The 19,117-nt window shown below is 33.7% G+C and overlaps 3 protein-coding genes and 1 pseudogene across 4 annotated transcripts; 1 reads left to right on the top strand and 3 right to left on the bottom strand.

Moving 5' to 3' along the window:
• Positions 1-417: 417 nt before the first annotated feature.
• Positions 418-2,161, bottom strand: LOC115718509 (uncharacterized). The gene is made up of 3 exons (XM_030647307.2): positions 1,905-2,161; positions 1,680-1,823; positions 418-645 (listed from the first exon to the last, which is right to left on the bottom strand). The coding sequence occupies exons 1-3, from the start codon at positions 2,061-2,063 to the stop codon at positions 502-504; spliced, it is 447 nt and encodes a 148-aa protein (XP_030503167.2). The 5' UTR covers positions 2,064-2,161; the 3' UTR covers positions 418-501.
• Positions 2,162-3,230: 1,069 nt separating this feature from the next.
• Positions 3,231-5,706, top strand: LOC115718480 (uncharacterized). 2 transcript variants are annotated; one of them, XR_009686485.1, is made up of 4 exons: positions 3,231-3,854; positions 4,277-4,723; positions 4,808-5,005; positions 5,542-5,706. XR_009686485.1 is itself a non-coding variant. In XM_061111069.1 (3 exons), the coding sequence occupies exons 1-3, from the start codon at positions 3,322-3,324 to the stop codon at positions 4,869-4,871; spliced, it is 1,044 nt and encodes a 347-aa protein (XP_060967052.1). In that variant the 5' UTR covers positions 3,231-3,321; the 3' UTR covers positions 4,872-5,597. The 2 variants fall into 2 exon arrangements, 1 of the variants encoding a protein (XP_060967052.1); XM_061111069.1 differs by having other exon boundaries at positions 4,808-5,597.
• A 532-nt stretch (positions 5,707-6,238) lies between these two features.
• LOC115721384 (probable manganese-transporting ATPase PDR2) lies at positions 6,239-14,486 on the bottom strand. The gene is made up of 22 exons (XM_030650669.2): positions 14,244-14,486; positions 13,897-14,160; positions 13,281-13,373; positions 13,000-13,178; positions 12,832-12,904; positions 12,573-12,745; positions 12,328-12,499; positions 11,856-11,960; positions 11,651-11,761; positions 11,457-11,543; positions 11,185-11,367; positions 10,956-11,006; positions 10,738-10,863; positions 10,436-10,515; positions 10,187-10,295; positions 9,837-9,965; positions 9,519-9,584; positions 9,288-9,359; positions 8,860-9,011; positions 8,013-8,124; positions 7,806-7,922; positions 6,239-7,687 (listed from the first exon to the last, which is right to left on the bottom strand). The coding sequence occupies exons 2-22, from the start codon at positions 14,143-14,145 to the stop codon at positions 6,617-6,619; spliced, it is 3,510 nt and encodes a 1,169-aa protein (XP_030506529.2). The 5' UTR covers positions 14,146-14,160; positions 14,244-14,486; the 3' UTR covers positions 6,239-6,616.
• Positions 14,487-16,863: 2,377 nt separating this feature from the next.
• LOC115720928 (putative pentatricopeptide repeat-containing protein At3g15200) lies at positions 16,864-18,828 on the bottom strand (annotated as a pseudogene).
• Between the last annotated feature and the right edge of the window lie 289 nt (positions 18,829-19,117).

Genomic DNA, 19,117 nt, shown 5'->3' with positions numbered 1-19,117 from the left:
ATTTACATGGTATACTAACTTTTGTTAATTTTTTACAAAAATACTGCCAGACGGTATTTTTTACTTTTTTACTGTGTTTTTTTATAAGCTTCATACTGCAGTATACTGTGTTAAGTTTTCACTGGTGTTTAACTGATGTTTTGTAGTTGTTCTACTGTTGTTTTGAGTTATTCTGCTTTGTGTTTTACTAGTGTTTTATAAAAACACAGTATTTTTGAAAACTTTTCTGTGTGACAGTATTTTTGTAAAAGTTAACTCAAATTACAGTATTTTTATAAATTTCCCAATATTCAATCTATATCACTAAATTTAATTTTTAAATAAATACACAATTTTAATAAGTTCATTTATTTTAGGTAAAATATTGATGTTTCATTTGGTATATTATACTAGTCTAGACTCTATTTCCTTTTGATGTTTTATAATAACAAGAAAAAGATCATTCCTTTATTGTAAACTAAATCCATACATTAACATAAGAAAATGAACTCAATTTTTTCTTCATAATCTACTTGAAATACCAAAGTACTTAGTATGACGACCTTGAGCAACAATTTTACCACTTTTCTTCTTTCTAAACTCAACACTCACAACACCAATTGCTTTTCCCATCCTCAAAGTCTTGGCTTCAACCTCAATCTCCTCCTAAAACAAAATTAAAATCAAAATCAAATCAAATAATATCATAATTAAAAGAGTCATTGATATTAAACACCTTAAGCTACTTATCACTATACTAACATGACATGTCGTATAACGAGTGGTAGTATTTTTTAAACTTCTGGTTGACTAAACTTATAAAAACTGGTTTTGGGCTTCTGAAACTCCAAAATCACTTCCACTAGTTGGGTAACGAGTGGATTTTAAGTTTTAACTCTAAAAAGCTTTAATGTAGTAGCTTTCTCAAAAAGAACTTCATAAAATACTAAAAGCAGAAAGCAAAAACAAACTTAGTGCAACTAAGTATTAAGTGTCATATAAATTAATTATATAACTTTTAGAGTACTTTGTAAAAATTTTAAAAAAAAAAACTTTTAAAAATATCGCTAATTGCAAGGTGCTAGAAATTTTCCAATATCAATGCTCATCAAAATGTGTAGATCTGATATTATTGATATAATTAATTTTAAAAAGTATCAATGGTGTCTATGACCTTCCTAAGTGTTATACTGCTATTGATGCTATCGAATTATCGATATAATGATGACACCGTGTGTTACACCTTGAAATAGTGTAGGGACTTATTAGTAATTTAAAAATGGTGTGAAGGCCTATAAAAACTTTGGTTCAATTGAAGATTGACACTGTCTTAAAGAGTGCATTTAGAGTTTGGCACTGACTTAAGTTCATCTCTCAATGAAAGCACTAATGATAGAATATAGTCCTCTTGGAAACATGACAAATCTCCAAATGCACTCTTCAATTGAATAAAAGTTCTATTTTCTCGTTTCATATTGCACAATAGCTACACAATTACTAGATTTTCATACCTTTTTCAAATTACTAATAAGCTTCTTCTACACTAGACATTACTATTATTGTCCAATAACAATGCTCCACACCTTAGAGTAGCTCTTATCATTTCACTAATTCAAATGCAATGATTTCATTCATAATCATTAACATTAACAAAAGCAAAAAACAAAACTCAATGAAAGCATTTGATACTAAGTACTAACCCCAACATAAGCAGCATCCAAATATGAAACATTAATCTCAATAGAAACACCAGTCATGCTAACCCCACTTGTCAACATCACACCTGAACCAATCACATCCACCAGCGCCGCCGTTGCACCGCCGTGCATGAAGTTTCCGGCGTTCTTATACCCACCAAACAATTGAATTCACTTTATTTGATTTGTTATAAAAAAACCCAAAAAAAGAAAAGGAAAAGAACTCACCAGAAGACGATTTGGGACTATGAAAGAGCAGAGAAGACGACCTGGCTCAACAAGCTCGAGTTTTAGGCCATGACTCACTAATGGCTCGATGAATATTGGAGGAAGTGAGTCTATTTCGATTTTGTTCTCTTTCTCCAAAAATCTCTTTGCTGCTTCCATAATCTTCTTTCCCAAAATTCACAATTGGGGGAAAAAAGATCCAATTTTTAGGGATTTTGGTCATCAAAATTAAAATTAGGCATTTGGGTCAATTCACAAAGTCAAACTTTTATATATAGAAATTTTCAACCTAACACATCACAAATTTGAAAAAAGAATAATTAAGATGTACCAAATCAAATTCTAAAAGCCTTTTAAAAATTTTGTGAACTGATGAGTTTGTTGAATTTATATATTTTTGTTTAATTTTAATAAAAAGGATTTAACATAATAAAATGAAAGTTATAATTGGTTAGATATTAAAATTTGAAAAGTATTATTTAGTACATAACTAATTATTGAATTATCAAAATTAAATAAAATTAGACAAATTTTTTAAAATTTAACAATGTTAAGAATGTTTAACAATCAAAAAAATAAATTAAAAGCATAATTTATCATGTGTCAAAATTTAGGTGATAAAAATTCTAATTAGTCAAAAAGAAAATATTAATACAGTGTAATTTATTACTTTCACGGTTGAGTTTTTTATTTATAAAAATATATGTTTTAGTAAAACCAATTTTTTTTTTTGAAAAGAATAGTAAAACCAATTAACTGTGATGTTGTTTGCTTTTCTTTTCTTTTTTTTTTTTTGTTTGTTTTTCAGTTTATTTTATTTTTTTTATATTATAATAAAAATATATTTTTATAATTTAAGAAAAAAACCTATTTTTATCTAAAATTACTTATTAATTGTTTTTGATTTTGTATTAATTGTTTTATTTCAGATTTTATTATAAATTTATTAAATTAATTTTTATGTAAATATTTTTTGTAAAGCAAATTTAATTTTTACTTGATTAATATTAGGTGGCTATTTAATAAGATGAAGTGACATTATTTTAAATGACGTGGCATTATTTTAAATGACGTGTCATGCCATTTGGTGTCCAGTGTGCAAGATAACGTGAGAATGCTATAGGAATGTCCAGTGTAACGGAAGGTATTTATGCCGCCAAAATTTTAACTTAGGTATTAAATTGCAACTGGAAGATAAACTTTGGTATTTATGCCGCAAATTACTCTTTTAAAAATTAAATTTATGTATTTGTAAAATAAAAATGCAAATAAAATATATAAAAAACGAATTTAAAAATACCACTTTAGATATTATTATAATATATATTTACGTGTAATTACAATTGGTGGGTGTTGTGTTCCTAAAGTTTGGATCTTTCTCTCAATTTTCTCCAATTTCAGCGGCAAAAATCTGGAGATGTCGTTGGGTGGAGATGGGAATGGAAAATCTCGTGGATGGGCAGCCTTTGACCGCCATCAACGACAAAAGCAAGGTCTTTTACCTCTCAACCATGACCCTTTTCCCTCCTTACCTTCTTCTTCTTCTTCTTCTTCTTCTTCCTCCATTAATAACACTAGTTCTGGTTCTGATGGGGGTGATGTTCATAAGCTTAAACAGCTATACTCATGGGCTGATCATACCTTGATTCAAGATGTTATGGTAGCTGTTGACCATGATTTTCATAAAGCCTCTACTTTGTTACAAGCCATGAATTCCCCTTCATTATCAACAACCTATGACCATGAAACTAATAAGTACCGAAACAGAAACCCAATGTTGGAAGAGGAAACTTGTTCTAGTGAGGGTAATAAGAATCCACCAATTCCTGTCATTGAAACTGCATTTGGCTATGTGCCTATTGAGCCTGAATGGGAAGGTTATGACTATGATGAAGATGGTGATGGTGGTGTTTACTTGAAGCATCGAAAGGAGGCCTTGAGAGCTATGAGGTGTGTGTATGTATGTCATTTTTGTTTGTATTCTACCTTTATAAATTATTGGCTAACTAGGATTTTACTCTTAACTTTGATATAGTATTAAATTGTGTTTTCTAAACTTTTTAGGTAGTTAAAAGTTTTCTAAAACTAATGAGATTGTTAGATTAAAGAATTTTCGTTCAATTAACTTATGTACCATAGTTTAGTACTGAGATTGTTAGTAAAATTGGAGGAATTGGACGAAATTTTTTAAATCTTACTGTTTCAATAGTTTGGAAATTTTTTTAACAGGGAGGGAGCACGACTTAGTAAATGCCAAAGTTTAGGGAAAAAAATCTTAATAAGTCTAAAATTATATGTATGTTTCTTTTTATGTGTATTGAAATTGAAAGAGTGAGAAAATATATGAATTGGGTTTGGTTTGGTTTGAGTAGATCAGCATCACAACATTCAAAGGCAGCAACAAATGCATTTCTTAAAGGGAATCACAGTTCAGCTCACCAACATTCCCATAAAGCACAACAACAGCGGTTAGCTGCTGAAGCACTAAATGCCAAGGCAGCCAATGATATCTTAAGCTTAAGAAACAGCCAAAACAATGTGTGGAATCTTGACTTACATGGTCTTCATGCAACTGAAGCTGTTCAAGCCTTGAAGCAGCGCCTTCATCGAATCGAAACTCAGCTCTTGTCCAATAACAGTTCTTTTTCTACAAACAGAAGGAGAACTGTAAGCTCTTCTTCACTTGAATCAATGGAGAAAGCATCCTTAAGAGGACAGAGACCATCATCTTTACATGTCATAACAGGTGTTGGTAATCATAGCAGAGGAGGACAAGCTTCTCTACCAGCTGCAGTCACAGGATTCCTCAATGAAAATGGGTATTCAATAACTCTACTTTATATCATTGTTGTTTTGATGTTTGGTGATGATAAATGGATTGATTTTATGTTCATCTTTTGTAGGTATCATTATGAAGAATTGAAGCCTGGTGTGGTTACCGTTCGGCCCAAATTTCGTGTTTTATAGTTAAACATTGTTGGTTATTTGTACCTTTGTATTGAGTTTAGTTTAGGACACCCAATGATTGAATATGATGAACTAATGATTTGTTATTTTTGTTTGAAACCATGGTATTATTTGTAAACAAGTTAGACAGACAGGTAGGGTTAGAGATGGAAATTGGTCGGTTAATGTACGGGGAATGCAATCCCCGCCCCCATCCCCGTTACCTATTTATACCCCCATCCCTGCCCCATCCCCGTCTAATAACCAACGGATTCGGGGTAGGGGAATACCCATCGGTTATGGGGAACCCATCGGGTATCCATTAAGGTAAAATGAAAAAACAAATTAATTTAAAATAAGTTAAACTAATATTCTCACAAATATTTATTATGGATTCATAATTCATAGAAGATAAAAAATAAACCTACTTAAAAAAAGCATAACCTAATAGAAAATAAAAACTAAATATGTGTCAAAGTTTGAAAAAAAAAACAAAAAAAATTATATATATCTATATCGGGGTCGGATATGGTGCGGATAGTATTATCCCCGCCCCCGTCCCATCCCCGCTTCGGGTATTGAAATTGTCCCCCACCACCGCCCCATTAACCACTAAGATGGGGAATCCCCACCCCATTAGGGGTGGGTCCCCGCGATTACCCATCCCCACGGTATAAATTTCCATCTCTAGGTAGGGTGTTATGCTGGTTTAGTGCAATGCAATGAAATTTGATTGATTGTTGTGTTTGTCATGTCCTCTTTTAAATTTATGATAACCCCCAAATCTTGGAGCTGAAGCTGAACTTTTTCCATGTATGTATTTGGTGTTGTTGAGTAAAAGTGTTTCAAACTGACAGTTATGGTTGGTTAATGGTTAGTGAAAGAGAAATGCCATTGTGAAGTGTAATATTGTTATTGGTTCAATTCAATATATATTTAAGTAAATTTAAAAAATATATATTTTTACATTTTATTAAGAAATTCTTAGTTTTTAAATCGTATGATATTTGATACAAATATTCTAATTTTTTTAGTATCCAAATAATTATAGAAAATTTAAGAACTTGTTTAAGTTTAAAAAACCGAACAAACTATGAATTAATATGAACCACTTTTTTTACATTTATATAATAGTCAGACAATTTTTAAATTATAACCAACCAAACCGATTATTACTCACCCCTAATAATTTTAGTAATATCAAGTAAAATATCACTAGATATTTGTAAGATGCCACTTCGTAGCGGTGAGTGCCTAATGACAATGCTCATATTATACTTAGTAATCATGCTATTGCTGCCTTTTAGAGACACCATAGTGTGGGGTAATTTCCCTTTAATAAAGAAATTTGGTACACTTTACAAATTTAATTATTTAAAATACCAATATTTTTAACTATTGAAAAATAAATTACTCAACATGAATATAGTAACTTAACTATCCTTGACAAAAGGAATTAGATACACTTCATTGACTCAATAGTCAAGAGCTAACAAAAAGAGCATTTTCCAAATAATAGCAAAATAATTTGTAGCTGTGAATTCTAGGGTGTAATTAGTAGTGTCATAATATTTTCAAACTAAAATGTAGCAAATTTCCCCTACAAAAAAAGGAAAGGAATTCCTCAGTTCCATGCTTTAGAAATGCAAAAATCCAGTGAGATATTATACCCTCGCCTCTCCGCTACTCTCGCTCTTGTGCCACCGTTTATGCTACATAATCGTATTAAGCTTATCATGCTTTCTTCACCTCGAAAATTCATTTGATCAAACATGTTTCTTCTTTTCTAATTTAGCTTCAGCATGTCGTTGTCGCTTCTTCCATTCCGGGATTTTACCAGGGAACGCCCATCGCAAAAATCTCTCCCATGAGTAACAAGTTAAGAACATGAGCAAAGCCCATCCCAATAGCTTATTTCTCAACCCTTCAGGCAAAGGCACCAACTTCAAGCTATCATTCAAGCCTCTAAACAGATCAGAAGTGATAACAACAAAGAATCCAACAGCAGACAAGAGCGCATACAAGAATGGCTTGTTTTCCGATACACTCTGGTTAAAGGGATGCCCCATGTAGTTGACAGCAAAGGTAGCAACCTGAAGCATCATGTTCACCATGTAGGAAACTGTGTTCACTAGGTTTGGATGGAAGTTCGAGTCTGGTTCAATGCATTCTTCGGGCATGTGTTTCTCTGCCTCTTGAACAGAAGATATCAAGAAACATAGGTGTATAGCAAACTGTCCTAACAGAGAGAGGAACACATAAAAGCAAAAGATATTAGGATGTGGTCGATCTGCTGAAAGGGTTGGGAGCGGTCGGGCATGTGAGATGAACAGAAAAAAGGCTGCTGTAAATACACCACTGATCGTAGCCTGGACATCCCCGAGCTTCACACCGTCCAAATACATCACACTCAATACGTACGCTGTAGCGAGGCAATTAAGGCCAAGAATTTTGAACATCTGGAGGGTTGTTACTAGAGTACTACGACCTTGTCGAATAATGTCTGTAGTTGGGCAAACCGATGCATGCTTAGCTGTAAATGGCGAAGCCATGGAAGCATCGCCAAGCTTGACAATGGGGGCACGGCCATCTGAATCATCATTCAGTTCTTCCATCATTTTCTTCAGCTTTTGCTGTCTCTCTAATGCTGTTGTGTGGCGGTTACTCATAGAGTTGTTTGTAGCAACTTTAGATTTTGAAGAACCTTCTGCTTCAGAAGCAAGTTTTGATTTCTTTACTTTGGCAACCTTTATGCTTTCGTCTTTGGATGTTTCTGAAGATGGCTTTTCAGTTTGAGTTGGAGGAACTGCATTCAACAACGCAACTCCTACATGCGCCTGGAAAATGTATTGCAAATTATATTTTGTTTGAAATAGCAGAGAAGTTAAATACAGCACAATTGCAAATGAATTCATATATCGAACTTTAAAGGTTTAATCCGTAAGCAATCATTACCTGCTTCAGAGCTCCAACATCATTGGTGCCATCCCCACACATCAAAGTTATACGGCCCACAGTTTTAAATGTGGTCATGATGAGTTCTTTCTGCTCAGGAGCAACTCTTGCAAATACCTGAGAAACACACAACAAGCAATGTCGAAAATGAACCCCATGTCGGTGTTAGTTAGCTATCGCTTAACAAAACAAACAGCATTTACAAACCTTCACAAACGGAATGACTCGTGTTACAGCACCAGTCTGTTGCAACATTTCCATGCAGTCACCACCAATACAGAGATCATGAGTCTCTGATAAAGCTTCAACCTCTTTGTCACTGATACAAATTGTCCAAACAATGAAATCAATCCAAGATTTTCATAGCAATGTATATTTCTCTGATCCATCCTAATAGATGGACAGAGTATAGGAGAATATGGAAACATTTATTGTGGTATTAGAGTTACCAACCAAAGGTATTAGGTGGGGAAGGAAACTATGAATTTAGCTACACAACCATTTGGAATATATTGTACAATAAAGGCCTCGTTTGGCCAAGTTTTTATTTTTCTTATAGCTAGAAGTATAAGATAAGTAGAAGTTTTAACTCATTTTTACCGTTTGGATAACTATTAAGTATTTTTGAAGTGTTTGAATATCATTTAAAAAAGATCTTTTGTAAGTAAATCGTGAATTATACAAATTGTTTTAATTTTAAAAACTGCTCTTAAAAGTTCTTAAGCTACAAATCTTAGCTTCTCCCAAAAGAAACATTTTATTTTTTATCCAAACACTCGTGGAAGGACTTTTTTAATGCTAAAAGCGAAAAAAATAGCTTATAGAAGCTAAGCCGAACGAGGCTTTACAATAGGAGGACCAAACACTCAAATAAATAAACAATTGGGGGAGAAATATGGATGCTTTTGGGGACCTCAGGGAGAAACTCTGATGTATAAAACAGTAAAAGAGTGGCGAAGAGGGTGTAACTGTTCTTATTTATAAATCTAAAAGCGAATTTCAGCATGGTAATAAAAATGGCAATGGCAACAACCAAAACAAAACAGTATTTTACCTAAACGGCATCCTCTCCACCTCATCTGGAGATATCCACTCATATCCTTCGCCATTCACTCTTCGACTGAGAATCAGTGCTGGTTTCGATACAATATGAACTTGGCTAGCAACATGGCATGCTGTTAAGGCTTGGTCACCAGTAATCATCACCTATGATTAATTAAATTCATATCAAGAACAGAGTGACACAACTCAATAACTGCAACATAGCTCAGATGGCCACGGGCTGAAAAATCTTGGTTTAGTGTGTAAACAAAATCTTCCCAATGCTTACTGATATCAGCAAAACATTTATTGTAATAATTTATTAAATCAGACACCTGATGCAAATGTTACTCTCTCAATATTTGGGTTACGACATATGTTCTAGATACAATCGAATATATTTCAGCATATCTGTGTGAGTGCATAAGAAAAGATACTTACCAAGTCATGTGATGAGCCTTTCAATTCAGACAATACAGTGGCTGAATCTGCTCTAATTGGACAATTAAAAACCTGTCAAATGCAAAAATATAGCGATAAAAATAGGGAATCAGTAATTCAAAAACACTAGAAAATCATTTGACTGTGTCACTAATACTTGTTTTATCCATAAATACTTAACCATCTTGTCAATAAACAGAAGGAAAAGTAAGAATAGGACAAAAGAAATACCGCAAAACCAGCAAACGTAAGACCGCTCTCCACTATTTCCCTATCCAAGCTTCTAGCTTCACTGACCTTCACATGATTGACAGATAAATGAATAAGAGTACAGACATATTACTAAGCTTTGTAAAGCCGAGAAATATTTAGCAAAATATAAAGGGCAACTGTGGCAGCTATTTTAATCTACTTCAGAATCTGCCTTATCTTCCAGTGTGAGGTGCTTAACATAGTTAAACATGAAAACAATGCAATGGCTTAAACAGATAAATTGAAAAGGGTTACTATATTTTCAATGCTTTCGGTAAAATGTCAGAGAACTCTCACTGTCATGTCTGGAAGGGATTTGAAAGCAAGAGCTAGAACACGGGATCCTTGCCGAGTATACTTTTTGTATGTTTCCACGTAAAATGGAGGGACTTCCGTAAGCCTATCTTGAATAGTTTCGGGGGCACCCTGTAAAGAATAAATTAGAAAAAAGGCATTTATTGATCCACTATGACAAATCAGGTCAACATCTGAAAAATGACACTTGTTTTCCCATTCAACTGCGTTGAGACTTCAAAAGGAACCACCTAACCAGTGAGCTAGCCTCGGTGACTGTCAAGATATGAATTTTGTAACTCTCATCATTCTCTTTAACAAACATATTGCCTCAGAAAGATCCATACACATACCTTCACAAATGCCAAAAATTCCTCCTCCATGCGAACAACAACTGCCATTCTTTTCAAGTAGGAAGCAAAATGGTGTCTCTGGACAATTTGAACAGAATGACCACTTCCTCTGCAGTTAATAACAAATTTTTTATTCAACAAATAAATTATTATCTAAATTATACAAAAGGATCAATCACAAACTTCTATACAAGATCAAGCTAAGAAATACTATTCATTATCTGAATGAGAAAGATTCAAAAGTTTTACCTCTTTGGCATGGCTTTCTCGTCAGATTTATAGGTCCAATCTATTCCCTTAAGTGCAGCCTTTTCAAGAGGATCACCAACCTGCAGACAAGAAAAGCATTAAAGCAACATATTGATATGTTATGCAGAACACAAAACATTGTTGTAAACGCAAAAATTCTGTAATAATTAAACAAAGGGGTAATAAATACCAAAGGTTTGCTAACTCCGAGTAAATATAATCAAGAACAATGTTATGCTTTACAACAAGTATAAGTAGAGAAGCTAGTCTTTTAACACGAGTCTACGAAATTTTAAGCATACCAACTTGTTATCGACGAAAACTAATGCATGACAAGAAGCCATTATCTCCACAGTGCGAGGCGGTAATTTAGTTGCATCAGATTCTAATTCCATAGAACTATTTAATCCAACAACTCCACAGAATTCCTGTGAAGGAACAAGAAAAGAAGAGATAAGCATAATAAAACAAGAGCACTTAGAACATAAATACAATAGATTGTTTCATAACACAAGTATACCATGTCATCTGATGTAAGTGTTCCAGTTTTGTCGAAACAGCAAATATCAACCTGGAGGAGCCAAAACAAACAGTTCAAAATGTCTCTCTATCTAGCAGAACAGAAAGTGTGCCTTATAATTGAGTGCATACAAATTAGGAAGAGGAATAAAAGTATGAACCAAAAGAAATTAGAAAATCAAATGAATATGGTAAATCAAAAGACAGTCCCTAAAGTTGTCTAAACATACCTTTCCAGCAAATGGAATGCGAAAAGGTTCGGTACAATATATTCCACGTCGTGCTAATGCAATCAGAGATGTATTAACAGCTATGGATAATTCCATTGGCAGCTCAGGAGGGATCACAGAAGTAATAATGAGTGAACAGCTTAGGAAAAGCTTGTACTTGCTTCTAGTAGGATCCTCTAGCCCCTACATCATTAACTCATTTTGATCAAGAAACAGCTAAATCCAAAGCCAAAGAAATATCGATTAGGTATGCAATGTTTTCAGTTATTCACCTTTTTTAGAACATAACCAGCAGCTATAATAGCGAATACAACTAAAAATAGGATAAACAACCCACTTTCCCAACTATTAGCAGTAACCTGAAAGTCAAGAAGTACGAAGGAAAAAACCAATCAGAAAAGAACAAGAGGAATCAACCGCTGTTGATTTAAATAAGCATGGATGATGAAATATCAATACAAATTACCCTCTCGGTAGAAAATAAAATTGTTCGCATCAGTTTTCCTTGACTTGTTTCAAAACCAGTTCTTAGAACGACAGCCACACAACCACCATCAGGGGTCTTCAAAGGGAAGCTCTGATTCCAGTTTTGTTTAAACAGATAAACAAAGCAGGTGAGCACGAGAATATTCAGAATACAAAATACATGAATTTCTTCAAGTCTGAGTTACCTTGTCTGGAGTATGCTGAAGAATTTTCGTTCCACCAAACAAAACATGGTTTTTATCTCTCTTAACAGATAACTTCTCATCAGCTCCTCTACCCATAACCGAAACCTGAACACGAAGCATCCAAATTAAAGACTCCAGCTTTCCCAATTTCTAAATGAACCATCACTCAGTATGCTACAGCTATCAGAGAGAACATAACAATCTCAACTCTAACAATGACAGAAACCATGTAAGCTAGGCTCCACTCACAAGAAAATGAGACGGCAAAGGATATGTATTTTATTTCAACATTTATACAAGTGCACGCCAGTGTGTATACATCATGCTACATACAACTTCATTCATTAAAACATGTTATACGTTAAAATTGTTCTTCCCTAGTACCAGTAAGCCTATGTGCAGAACGATTATTTGTTTTGTCTTAAAACTTTAAGGTTTAAGGTCCAGCACTAGTAACAAACAGAAGAATTACCTTCCATTGGGGAGTAGACTCTCCTGTGAGAATGGCCTCATTGACAATAGCACTTCCAGCTAAGATAAGCATATCGGCTGGTACAGACTTATCTTCTCCATTCTGACCAGAAGAGCGTCCAACAGAGACGACATCCCCGGGCAAAAGATCTGTCCCAGAGAGCTTCACCCACCTGAAAAGATCAACAACATTAATAGCAAGTTTTCTATACTGAATCTGTGTACAAATGTTGTGTGATAACATACTTCCCACAACGATGCACCATTAGAGTCTGGTTGTCTACTCTAACACGTCTAAGCTCAGTTAGCGTCTTCAACCTACTTTTCGCCATTGTTGACTCAAACATAAACAACATGAATAGGGTGAACAAACTGTAATACCAATATTCATCCAAACACCAGAGGCCAACACAGAACACCTACATTACGAAAAAGTACCAAACGAAGAGTGAATACCCCAAATGAGAGCAGAGATAGGGTGGGGAGTTGGAGTTGAAGAGAGAACCTGAAATACAAAGAAGGGCTCCATACAGTGCTCCTTCATCAATTTCTGAAACGTGGGCTGTGGATACTCAAACCTAAGCAAAATGAAATCAAATTATCAAGCAAGAACATTTGAAATCAAAGACCCGAAAATGATGAAACAAAGTCAAAAAAGGCAGTAGTAACCTACACATTCCTTCCCCACTTATCAGTGGCAACAACGATTTTAGATTCAGTTCCATGGCCAGTGTTTTTCAGATAATATCCAAAACTTTCCTTTGTAGGGTAAGGAAGCTTGCTAAAGTTCTGATTTTCTTTTGAGTAAATGAAACGTTGCTTTCTAAAATCAAAGTAAATCTCTTCACCGAGCTGAACCAAACACAAACAATGTAAATACAAATTAAGATTAAAAAATATTTAACTTGTTCATTAGACAAAACAAACAAACAAGAATTGAATTAGTTGACTTACTTGTTCACGGAAATTTAGTGACACAACTTCCTTAGGACCAGAGAATTTAGCCGGAGTTACTTTGCATGAATCCGCATGGTGAATATCATTAACCTGAAATTCATTAATCAATGTTCATATAATTCACAATCCGTGATTCAAAATCCCAACCAATCCAGACCAAACCATTTGAGACCGGACCAAATGAATCCGGTGTCAACAGTATGGTCAATCCAAAATATACATCAACTACATGTTAGTAAAAAGCTGCAACTGAGAGCAGCATTTGGATTATTTGGCATTTCCGGTAAATACTATAATCAAAAGCACCGTTTATAATTCTGTGGTTCGGTCACGGTTTTATAATTCTTGTTCGTAATTAAACCAAACCAAATCCCCTAATCTTTTATACATTATTTATGAACAATTACCTAAAGGAAATAGAAACATCTACGAATTACAAACTATAGTTTCCAACCAAACCAATTCGTTCTGAGGTTGATTAATTTAGTTTAGTTTGAGCATTTGATTGGTCTGGTTTGGTTTTGAATTTTAAAAAACCAGGTTTGGTTCTCCATGAACATATATATAGAGATATATATTTACCTATATAGATAAAGATAGTGTTTTTACATACCTGAGCATATTGGACGAAGCATTTAAAGTCAACAGACCAAACAGTGAAGAGAAAAACCAAAATGTGAAGAGTTGCAATTGCACCGAAAACTATGGAAGCGTCGACAATGTCTATACTTGGAAGAATGGTAGTGAGCCAAATAGCATAGAGAAGAGCAAAAGGCCAAACATCGAAACGCCATGGCCAATGCTTCTTCCTCAAAAGATCAATTCTTTCAACGACTTTGCCGCCAACATGAAATCTCAACATCGTTCTTCGCTTCTCCTGTGACCAAAAATCAAATCTTTGCAACAAATTGAAATTGAACAGAACAGATCCCCAATTCGAATTAAAAAAGAAGAAAATACCTTCGATTAGATTGGATTAGAAGTTTGAGTATCTGAAGAAGAAGAAGAAGCAAAGGTTGAAGACGGAGTGAGATTATTCCTCTTCCTCTCTCGTCTAAGTCGCAGAAGCCGCCATGTGAGATGAGAATATATTTATATATTTCTTAATTAAAAAACAAATGAAAATTTTAACTAAAAAGGAAAAGTAAAGCACTTGTTGAGTGTTTGGCTATATTTCTATCTTGGTTTAGGAAGTTGGGGTTCGGGTTCGGGTTCGGGTCGAGGTTGGAATTGGAGTTTAGGTCTAGAGTGGGGTTCGGGGGACAAATTTTAGGTTTAAGTCAGAGTTGGGGTCAAGGTCAGGATTTAGGGATGAGGTCGAGGCCAGGGTTTGAGTTTGGCTCGGAATTAGAATTGAGGTCTAGAGTGGAGTTTGGGGACCCGGGATCTAGGTCTAAGTCAGAATCGGGGTCGAGGTTAAGGTTAGGATCTAGGGTCAAATTCAGGGTTGAGATGTGTGTTAGAGTTGAGGTCGAGGTCAAGGTTTAAGATCGCGTTCGGGAGCCGCGTTCGAGGTCGAGATCGAAATCGAGGTCTGTGTTCCGATCTAAGTCAAGTCAGGGTTCGAGTTTAGATATTGGTCAGAGTACAAATCAAATGTTCAAGCTAGATTGAGTGTGACGTAGTGAAAATATTTTTCATGATATTGTATAAGAGGTTGAAAATAAGTTACTATTAAAAATTATATATTTTTAGAATTAAATTAATTATAATTAACCTTATAAAAAAATATTATATAATAACTAGAATCTTTTTTATTTTTACACTTTTAATTTTTTAATTTTTTTTTTTTGTATTTTTACAGAATTTTATATAAAAACCTTTATTACAACTAGCGTTGCAATCTAAATCGCAACAAAAAATCGTATAGAAACTTCTATTGCAACTAGCGTTGCAACCACTTTAGAAACTCAAATCGGAAATAAAAAAAACAGTATATGAAATAATTCCCTTAATAACTAACAGTAAAAACTAATTATAATTATAATTATAATTAAATTTAATTTTGACATCAAATTATTGTTAATTAATATTTTATAAGAAAACAAAATATACTAGTAATAAAATATGATCAAATTAGTATTAAGTTATTAATACCTTATTAATTACTTTTAATTAAAATTTAAATTAAATAATTATCCAATAATTAAAGCAAATGTAAACCATTGAAAATTCTCATATGCATGCTAACTTGATTACACAAAAGTAAATTTGCAAATTTGTGTTTCATGATCCTCCCTAATTTAGAAAAATCTCACATTATGTCTTTTAATTTTTGTGTTATTTATTTTCCCAAGATAATGATTATATAAGCCAACTAAAAAAATAAATTATCAACAAAAAATTAAATTCATCCCTATCCCCGATCCTTGATCCTGTGAACCCAAAGTCCTCTAACCCTTGAAACTCAAAACCCAACCCTTTGAGTATCCCTAACCTTCAAACTCTGGCGCTTGAAGAGGGTTTGGGTTTTTTTTATTCATTGTTTTCTTGGAATTCAGTTTTGATTTGGGGTTCAATTTTAATTTTTCTATGTTAAAATTGAGTTCGTTTGAATCGGAGTAGACCACTATAAGGAGGTAGTTTAATTTACAATAATACACTAACCTTCCAAAATAGCTTATTAATGTCAATTGATATAATCTATAAGTAGAATAATACAAACATTCACATACTCCGAAATTCATTTCCATTTTCAAATCATTTTCAAATCCATTTCGTCATCTTTTCAAGAATGTCACCTTCTTTCACTCAATTAACCTTCAAATTCTAAGTATATTTATATCGAATATTAAATTGATAAGAATAAATAATCATAGAAACTCTCATTTTATAGTTGTATTTAAAATCTTCTCTTAGTTTGTAACTAATATGGGACTATTTTCACTGACATTCCATTAATGAATAACAAGAGACCTCTACAGAAAGATAAATACATGGAATTCAAATACTATCCAATCTATTTTCTTCAGTTTGAAAATAAAAAAACAGGTTTTAATTTTATCATATTAGTATTTACTATCCAAAAATGCTTTATGGATCATTCATTTTCAAAGGCACAAACTACTATTGTGGATTTCCCTAAGTAATTAGTGCTCACTGTTCGTATCAAAGTCTGCTCAATTCTTTGCCTAAAGTTACACATATTATTGTATCTTTATTCAATACATAAAAATACATATTTACATAAAAAAAAAGAATGGGTTTTCCAACCACAATAAGGAAACCAAAGACTTGAACCCCTTGTAGGAATAGCAATTCCATTCAGCTATAAAAAGAATTATGCATGTTTGAACATTTTCATGCTGAGCCAATGAAAGTATACAGCAACCACAAGAACAGGGAGAGTCAATGGAACCAAGAAGCAATAATACCAGTCATTTTGTATGGCGGAAATTATTGGGTTATTCGATGGAGGAAGAAGCTTCGAAACAATGGCCGCGTAAAAGAATCCCAAGAACAAAACCAAGCCAATTGCTATAGAGAAGCATCCCCGCAACTGATTCGAACAAGAGCCAGACATTGATGAACCAAAACAGAGACGATGGAACTAGCAGAAGATGAGAGAGATGGAGACTGCCTGAGAAAAAAGACAAACATACGAAGAAAATTTCTTAGCTTTGACAAATCTCACATAACTGCACAAAAGTTCCACAAAGTTCATACATCAAAAGAAGAAACAAAACTTAATTGTTATGATTCTTAACTCATGCAACTAATTTCTTTTCATCACAACTCAAATTCATAGAAACAACTAATTTCTCAGTTCTTGGTTCCAATTGAAAACCCTACAATTTCATCTCTCGGTAATAGCGCAAGGCGTCGTCTCTTCTCCCAATACCCATGAATCATAACTATATAAGACCTTTGATCAGGCCCCAAACCATGTCTTTCCATCTCATTCCAAGTATGTTCAACTCTTTCTTGACAATCCCAATCCATATACAACTTCAACAACCAATTACAAGTATCACCAATCAAGCTATAATCATTCCTCTCCATTCTCTCCAAAAGATCAGGAACCTCTTCTGCTCCTTTCAAAGACTTAAGCAAGAAGCTATAAGTAACATGGTTAGGCAAACAATCGCCTTGTTTCCGTTCAATTTCATCAACAAACTCATAAACCTTCTCCATTCGCCGAATATTACAAAGATACTTAATCAAAGTGTTGTATGTTGCAGCATTCGGTTCACAACCTCGCTCCTTCATTTCTTCGAAAACCTGCAAAGCCTCAGGAATCCTTTTCTTGAAACAAAGTGCATTAATGATAGAATTACATATTGTAACATCTGGATTACATCTCTTATAACCCCACATTGCTCTGAACAACTTCAATGCTGTACCTAGCTTCCCTTTCTTGGTCAAAGCATTAATGAAAATCCCACAAGTAAAAAGATCAGGGGGGACATCCAGAAGCAAGTAAATCACTCCAAAACCTCTTGGCTTCATGAACATTCCCTCTAACACACCATCCATTAAGAACAATATTCCATGTCTTAATATCTGAATAAACAAGCTCATGTTGTTTACTAAAAGAGTAAAACAAATTCTCTGCTACTTCAACATGTTTATACCTACACAACCACATCAAAAGTGTTTGAAATGCTAACAAATCAAGCTCGAACCCGAACCCGAAATCTTTCCTCCTCTTGAACACACCAATGGCTTCATCCACCATATGTGCTGCAGCATATCTATTAAGCAGCATACCTTTTCTTTCAGACATTTCATTGAACACTTGGTGTAATTCCTCAAAACGTCTCATTTTACCAAGAATGTCAAGAATCTTGTTGTATGGCTCAGACCCCATCAAAAGATCAGATCTTTTAGAGACCCAATTGAAGAATACATAAGCTGGTTGCCAATCTGAATGGTGTCTATGGAGTACATTCAAAACTAAATCTTCTGCCAACTCGAACCGCATCGTTCAAGAGCTTTCTCGATTTCATTTGTCGGCTTTTGCCTTCGAAAATTGATGATGTTTAGAATCAAAATGGATGTTTCTCCAATTGGGTCAGTGGAATTTGATGGTAGCGAATGTAGTAACCGAGTTCTTGGGTTGAAAATGAAACTACGTAGACCGAGTAAGAAGAAACCTATATTCCTTGGCATTTTCTTTAGTATTTTTTTTCCTCTAAATAAGAAAAAAGAAAACTCTATGCTTTCGGTCCGAGACTCCGGCTGTGGTTTCTTCTGATACCACTTTCAGTTGTTCATTTCCATAACACAAAGAGGCAAAAACACTTAAAGGCAATGCAGATATAGATTTTACCTAAGCAAATATCATAACCCTACATCTTTAAATGCACCCTATACAATCAAGTCATAAATGGCACAAGAATATTGATTATAAATTATTGATTAAGTGAGTTGTTAGCCAAAAGGAAATACTAATATACATGTTATAACACAAGAATTACATCTGTGATAATAATATACCCACTGAGGTATCTCCTATATTGATAAAAAGTATAACACTAAAATATGCAGCAAAAAGATGAAAAAAAACAGATCATTCAAGTAAAAAAAAATGGAAAGGATTCTGTAAATACCTGAAATCAGATGATTTATTGGATTGCTGTGATTACATAATCCAGCTACAGAAATATATAAGAAAATAAAATTAATTAGTTTTCTATCATAATTAATTTTATACAGAGTAATGTGAAAAAACATTAGAAAAAAAAAGTTGCAGAAAAGAGCTAAAGTAGTAAAGAAAAGAACAAACAATGAGAATAATTATATATAGATAAATAGATATATCTTTGGTTTGCATCAAACAAAAGATAGAGTTGTTATTATTATTAATATTGTTATTGTAGATGTCTTCAGCC

This window comes from Cannabis sativa, chromosome 2 (assembly GCF_029168945.1).
Source record: "Cannabis sativa cultivar Pink pepper isolate KNU-18-1 chromosome 2, ASM2916894v1, whole genome shotgun sequence".
Taxonomy (NCBI): Eukaryota; Viridiplantae; Streptophyta; class Magnoliopsida; order Rosales; family Cannabaceae; genus Cannabis; species Cannabis sativa.
The sequence above is the reverse complement of the archived record's forward strand: the minus strand, read 5'-3'. Positions and strand labels throughout refer to the sequence as shown.

Excerpts from the sequence above, each read along its gene's own strand:
- LOC115718509 (XM_030647307.2), bottom strand. The coding sequence starts at position 2,063 with ATGGAAGCAGCAAAGAGATTTTTGGAGAAAGAGAACAAAATCGAAATA. Across the intron at positions 1,824-1,904 it reads TAGTCCCAAATCGTCTTCTG|AACGCCGGAAACTTCATGCA; the intron begins GTGAGTTCTTTT and ends GGTGGGTATAAG. Across the intron at positions 646-1,679 it reads TGGATGCTGCTTATGTTGGG|GAGGAGATTGAGGTTGAAGC; the intron begins GTTAGTACTTAG and ends ATTTTGTTTTAG.
- LOC115718480 (XM_061111069.1), top strand. The coding sequence starts at position 3,322 with ATGTCGTTGGGTGGAGATGGGAATGGAAAATCTCGTGGATGGGCAGCC. Across the intron at positions 3,855-4,276 it reads GAGGCCTTGAGAGCTATGAG|ATCAGCATCACAACATTCAA; the intron begins GTGTGTGTATGT and ends TGGTTTGAGTAG. Across the intron at positions 4,724-4,807 it reads GGATTCCTCAATGAAAATGG|GTATCATTATGAAGAATTGA; the intron begins GTATTCAATAAC and ends CATCTTTTGTAG.
- LOC115721384 (XM_030650669.2), bottom strand. The coding sequence starts at position 14,145 with ATGTTGAGATTTCATGTTGGCGGCAAAGTCGTTGAAAGAATTGATCTT. Across the intron at positions 11,007-11,184 it reads GCATTCCATTTGCTGGAAAG|GTTGATATTTGCTGTTTCGA; the intron begins GTATGTTTAGAC and ends TGGCTCCTCCAG. Across the intron at positions 10,296-10,435 it reads GAGAAAGCCATGCCAAAGAG|AGGAAGTGGTCATTCTGTTC; the intron begins GTAAAACTTTTG and ends TATTAACTGCAG.